General features: G+C 32.6%; 1 protein-coding gene across 1 annotated transcript; it reads right to left on the bottom strand.

The window, feature by feature from the left end:
- Nucleotides 1–833: 833 nt before the first annotated feature.
- LOC105624690 lies at nt 834–4,150 on the bottom strand. The gene is made up of 6 exons (XM_012206044.1): nt 3,953–4,150; nt 3,411–3,551; nt 3,116–3,313; nt 2,811–2,984; nt 2,204–2,708; nt 834–1,432 (listed from the first exon to the last, which is right to left on the bottom strand). Exons 1-6 carry the CDS (start codon nt 4,148–4,150, stop codon nt 834–836), a joined length of 1,815 nt encoding a protein of 604 aa, XP_012061434.1.
- Between the last annotated feature and the right edge of the window lie 2,540 nt (nt 4,151–6,690).

Below are 6,690 nucleotides of genomic sequence, written 5' to 3'. Positions count from 1 at the left end.
AACTAAAACTTAATCGTTAATTATTAATATAAGTATAGTAGTAGTATTCCGTCTAAAGAATAATACTATTACTTCGTACTATACATATATATATATATATATATATATATATATATATCAAACTACTAGAGGTCTCCTATTCAGTTTAAAAGAATGTAATATAGCAATTAAGATAAGGTAACTTTGAATATTGAGGATGCAGTATTTTTAAGTAAGAAATTAAAATTAATTATTCAATTCATATTTGCATACTTTAAAAGAAAGTAACGATATATATCGCTCTGTTCACTATTACATTACTGCTATGCATATAAATAAAAAATTAATTTTAATTGCTTATTATTTAAAACTGTCACGTGATATTCCAATATATTCTTTTATCTTTCCCTTATCACAATTCTTATCTTATTCTGTCTCTTCCCTCCCCCTTCCTCTTTCTCGCGCTCGCTTTCACTTTCTCTCATATTCCTTTAAACATGATAGGAGAAATACCCTATATTCTGTAACTGAACGCAATCTGACTAAATCGATGTTCTATTCATGTAATATAACTCAGTTTTTTATTCTTCAAAGTTTCGAAATCATAATAGTCTTATGATAACCTAACAAAAAATTCAACTATTGTATTAATAATCAGAATAAATATAAGAAATACAACACATGTACAAGTTGTAAGTCATCACTTATATAATAATAAGTAATAGCTCACTGTACGTTAATTTCGCATTTTTACGATACAATTTACGAAAGTTAGAAAAAAGCATACGTTTTTTTTTTTTCAAATAGTATTCAACAATCGATATTTATTTCTGTTGTCATTTTCGTTTAATATGCTATTCAATAACCGACAGTCTGTCGATGAGCGTGCGAGGTAAATGCAAAGTTTTGTGTAAAGTTTGTTTCGGTGATAGTTTTCGTAAGAAGGACTTTGTGATTGAAGACTCCGCGATGTTCATGGGATCTCTGTTCTCGTCGCACGACGTCCGAGTACTCAAATCGTTTTCTTCTTCATCAGACGAACAGAGATCAATCAACATTATCGTATGTGATGGGCATTTTTTCTCTTTAGTAGCCTCAGCATTGTCCGTAAATGATTTCACAGCAGCAAGTGCGATTAAAGTTTCTTTAGCCGATGCACTAATGTTAGCTTCTTCTTCAACAACAATCGGCTCTACATCATCCTCTAATGACGCCTTCCGTTTCGAAGATACAGATATGTTTTGCGTGTGGGCCATTTTTCTCGACTTCGTTTTACATGCCGGTCCTGCTTTTCTCATTAATAAAAGTTTCCGAACATTAATACTCCTCTGAGAATATTGATATTTTGAAGGATCTTTTTTTAATTCATCAATTTGCCTCTCATTCAGTCGGGTAAGAACAACATAAATAGGTCTGCATGTGGCGTAGAGTAATTGCGATTGTATACTTAGCACTGAAGAAAAAATATGGATCATATATATATAATTTTTCTATAAAATATCCAATAATTAATATTAAACTATTTTATATAATATTAACTATTTTTGAAACAATATAATCCTATTTTTTTGTTTCTTTACTTATAAAAAGTAATTGAGTCTATCTCTATATTTTATCATTTCATTTATTTTTTATTTCTCTCAAATTGTTTCTCTATTATTTCATTTGCATAAAAAGCAATGCAAAAAGAACTAGTAAAAAATAAGAAAACAGAAAAATATAATAGATCCTAGCAATCTATATTTCAATCCTACTCAATTTGTACTATGTTTTTTTAATTTTTGAAGTTCTAGTAAAAAAACATTTAAAGAGATTATTAAGTAAATAATACGTAAAATAAAAATGTTAGACAATATTGATTTAATTTATATTTTCAACTGCATAAAAACGAATGTTTCGGCCGTCCTCAGTGACGCATCAATAAAATTTTTTTTTATTACAATAATTTATATTGAGCAATGAATTATATTAAGCTGTATGTTTTTATTATTTATAGTCTATGTTGCTGAAGATGGCTTAAACATTTGTTCATATGTAATTTTTTAATTATTTTGTATACTATTCATTGCATTTATTCTGATAGTTCTCTTTAAATATTATAATTTTTAAAATTTCGATTATCAAAAGTTTTTTTAATATTATTTAATCCAGTTTTTAAGTCTTTTGTTCTAATAACATATGTATATGCCTAAGAAAAGTTATCAGTTCACAGTAAAATACGTACTTGGTTTGCTTTTAGAAGAATTCACAAATTTATATTGATGCACATAATGGTCAGTGGGTTTATCCCGATTTTGTTTATATGTCACTATCCATCTATCGTTATCTATTTCTGCGTCCAGCCATTTTGGTCTACACGAATCGCTCAATATCGGCGCGATGACATGTCTTTCTATTCTATCTAATCGTTCTTGCTGCGTTTCTTCAGTCATAGCCTTTGACTTTTTGGTTAGCATTATGCCAGCAGGTGATGAAAATGGGATAGTAGCGAATTTTGTAAAATTAAGAGAACTCCTAACACGTCCAGAGGTGCGTCTGGCGATACCATCGGGAGCACTCACGTTTTTTACATCAACCGATTTGGATTCAGTCTTACTCGATCGTAATTGGAAGTACTCCAGAAATTGATCCTGTTGTAACTCAGACTTGACGGTGGACATATCTGGTGTGGACGAACGCGAGCCACTACATCCACCATGATCTTGTTCGCAACATATTTTTTCATGTTCCTTAATAATTGCACAAATAGGAAAGTATAATAGTCAAGTATCGTTTGTGCATATGAATTTTAGTTTTGCGAAAGAATAAATTAATACATCGGATACTAATACCTTCATATTTGCAAGGCCTACAAATTCAGCATCGCAATTGTCACAAAGATAAATATCATCGCATGGTGGTTGAACCATCATGGGAGTTTGTTGCTTTACTTTTCCATTGCTTGATGAAGACGCATTGTGAGATAACAATGTTCTTCGGGAGCTGTCATTTCTTCTGTCATAATGCTGTAGGCACAAAAAGCTTTCTCATTCATCAAATCAAGGAGAGGTATAGCACATTATTTGGGATACTTGATAAAGTGATATTCTATGTGTCAGTATACCTGTAGATATATATACATATTTTTTGTACACACCATATTTTCATTACGAAATGTTACTAGTAGTTTTCCTGTACTTTTGTGATACAGACTAGTTGTCGAGTCCCAATTATTAACGTATTCTAATTCATCGTGTGGATACTGAGCTAAATAGGAACAAAAACGTAACAAATATTCACTTCTGTGATATGTATAACATCGGAAAACCAATTTCTTTAGATTTGCCATCCAGTTCTGAAATGATATTTTAGGATTAGCACTTTTCCAAAAGCAAGACTTGATTAATAAGTACATAATTGTAGTTGAGATATAATATTTGATGGTTGCTTACATCGTTGATCTTTTTAGGTCTCGTTAATGGACTTGAAAATTTAATATCTTGAGGCCACCACTCAGGCTTATTAATAACCTTAGTTGTATCATGGCCCAGTGAACAATGAACCATAAATAATATAAAACGTTCTAGTTGCGTCTATAGAATAGTATTCATTGATATACTCAATTCGCAGATAGAATATAACTTGTAATATAAAGTTTGCTTTTTACAATTAAAGTATATACTCATTGTGCTTAAGATATATATATCATGTGTATATATATGTGTATATATATTAAGATGTATATATCATGTATATATATATATATATATATGTGTGTGTGTGTAAAATAGATATACATTAGATGTATAATAATGTATATATTTAAAGCAAAAAATAAAATTTTAGTGCAGATCAATGCAGTGATAAAGAATAGATTTATAGTGCAATAAAGTTTTATCATATCTTTGGATATGATTTCTTGAATTACAAAATATTTTATAGAGACAGTTATCTTCAAATTAAAAAACATACAAGTAATATCTTGTCAATGTACCATGGTAATTTTCTCGAGAGATGTGGGATAACCATTAGCAAATAAAAGAGGAAGATTGGATACCATAGAACCTTCCTCCCTCTCTAAATTGTCTATCCTTTTGTTATCTTCTCCATACTTAGTATTGTCCATCATGGTTGCATCGTTAAAAACTTGAATTCCAGACTTTCTTACTTCATTTCTATTATTTTCTTGCATAGTCGAGTCTCATACTTCCAAAATCATTTATTTTGTTCTCCATTTAAAATACATCTACTGCATAGAAAGCTCTGTGGAATTTTGTATAGGTTAATAATCTTCACTCCATTAAACAATCTTGTTTAAATTATTTACACAATTATTTTATACAAATCAATATTTAACAAAATTATAGCATTAAAGTGAAGTAAAAATAATTTTATTATGACTTATTCAGCAAGTAAACATTTGCTTCTGATTTTTTAAAGTAATGCTGTCTCTCACAGGGATCATCACGAACGAGTTTCAACAAGTGACATTTTATCACATAATCTGCGTCGTTAACACAAGGCATTATTTGTTCAAGCTATGGAGCCCGTCATAGAAGATAATAATCATGACAAATTTTCCAGTGTGAAGATACAAAAAAATGTAGAACAAAATCAAATCTATATTCATCGCATATACCTTTCTTTTCCTGGCAAACCTTTATCCGCGAACTTGCATAGGGCTCAAAGCTCTTTCGCGATACATCGTCTAGAAAATTTCGGCACCCCTTCAGTTACACTTTTCATGCGATGGCATAACCAAGAAGTCACTCGCGTTTTTCCCCTCTTTTTCTCCTCATTGAAGATTGTCCAGCATTTATTTCAGAAATCTCTCATCGAACTATAAATGATGATTCGAGTCGAAATGACCCGGATGTAGGGCAAAGCTCTACAACAATCTCGCATAACAATCATCCCGTCAGGTCGCACGCAAATGCGAAGGCCATTTTTGGAACGTGAACTCCTAATATCCCTCGAATATTTTTTCCTCGAATTGCTCTTTTCGCTCAAAGTTTAAGGTTCTACGAAGCGTCGCTCCTGCTTTATGATCATCGTTGTCGAACTAACCGTCGACCGAAACCAATCCGAAACATGAAAGGTCAATCTCTCCGACTCAGAGACGCTGGAAATGCTAGTATTGAAACACTTGCCATCCAGCACACGGCAACTGCATTCTATCGAGAGTCGATCACGCGATTAAACAGCACGGGATTAATTAGTATTGATTCCTAATAGGATGATCCCCGTACGAGTCCCGTAAGTCTCTGTGAAGTTGCGTGTAAAAACCGCGGAAACATAGCTCCACACAATCATGCACAGCCGCGACAACGAAGACTCTCCACCGTTGGTGACTGATTGACAGAAGGTCCCTCTTCCACCGATGCGTGTGCGACATGCCCAACATTCAAGATGGCGAGTACGTCATGCCAACACGCGCGCTGTTTGGCATTCACCTGCGATTACCACGCCAACAGCCGAGGAAGAGAATGTTTATACTGGCCGTAACCACATGCCATATGCCATGATCTGTAAGGCCGGAATCAGACTACGTATTGAAGAATGAGACTGAAGATTAAAAGATTGAAGTTTGACCAATCAGAACAAAAGGAGCCAAAATTTCTTTGTTCTCATTGGTGAAATTTCAATCTTTAATCTTAATCTCAATCTTCAATGCATAATCTGATTCCTGTCTAAGGGGCTCCGCACAATAAAAGGAACAGAGAATAGAGAATAAGAATTTCAACCTATCACAAGCTGTGTTCCACAATACATGATTTCTGGGGGGGGGGGGGGAGCTCCTAAGAATTGACTAATCACAGTCGAGTATTCCACTATAAGAAGAGAATATTCGAAGATGATTGGTCAATTTTTACAGATTTCGGCATACGGTTACGACCATTATAAACGTTCCCGAAACTTACTTGCGAGTCATGGGATTATTTTGAAAAATCTCAATTACTCTCATCGTTCATTACAAGGATCAAATATGATTTAACTTTATTTGACTCAGGAATGATTTAGAATCTTCAATATGGAACCCACACAATGGGATCGTGACAATGGGAAAGAACAAAAAGAGGTATATGATAACAAAGTAGTTTTACGTATTCGCCGATGCGTCGGCGTCTTGCTGGGAAAGTTATAGAAGAAAGAGAAAAAGAAAGAAAATAAATCTCTTATATACGCACACGCGCATATACGCAGACGCAATGATTGCTGGGTACGTTGCCCAGATTATGTATTCCCAGCAAACAAGAATGGATTAAAATGGATCAAAATTTTTTTTAATGCATGCTTTAAATCCATGAAAATAGATTGAATGGATTGAAATGGATTGGATCCGAGCTACACTAGTTTAATATTCGAAAAAAAAAAAAATCATCTTTAAGGATTATAAATTTTATTTCTAAGACATTTATAATAATTATAATAATTATACCTGAAATTAATTATTACAAATTGGTATTAAAAAACGTATCTTAGTGGAATTCGAACTTGGGACCTCTGGATTATGAAATCTTCTACGTTATCCGCCGCTACTACACCATTTCTTCAATTGGTAAATGTGTTATTCATTCTCTACTTCAATTACAACCAGCTAAACTAGTAACGAAATTATATAAATACAATAAAAATATCATCATTTAACAGATATAATAAAGTATAAACAATTTACATTACTATGAGACATTGGGTACGTATCAGATAATCTAATCTTGCTTGGCCGATGTC

Source organism: Atta cephalotes, assembly GCF_000143395.1.
Source record: "Atta cephalotes unplaced genomic scaffold scaffold00085, whole genome shotgun sequence".
NCBI lineage: Eukaryota > Metazoa > Arthropoda > Insecta > Hymenoptera > Formicidae > Atta > Atta cephalotes.
Note: the sequence above shows the minus strand (reverse complement) of the source record. Positions and strands in the feature narration are given on the sequence as shown.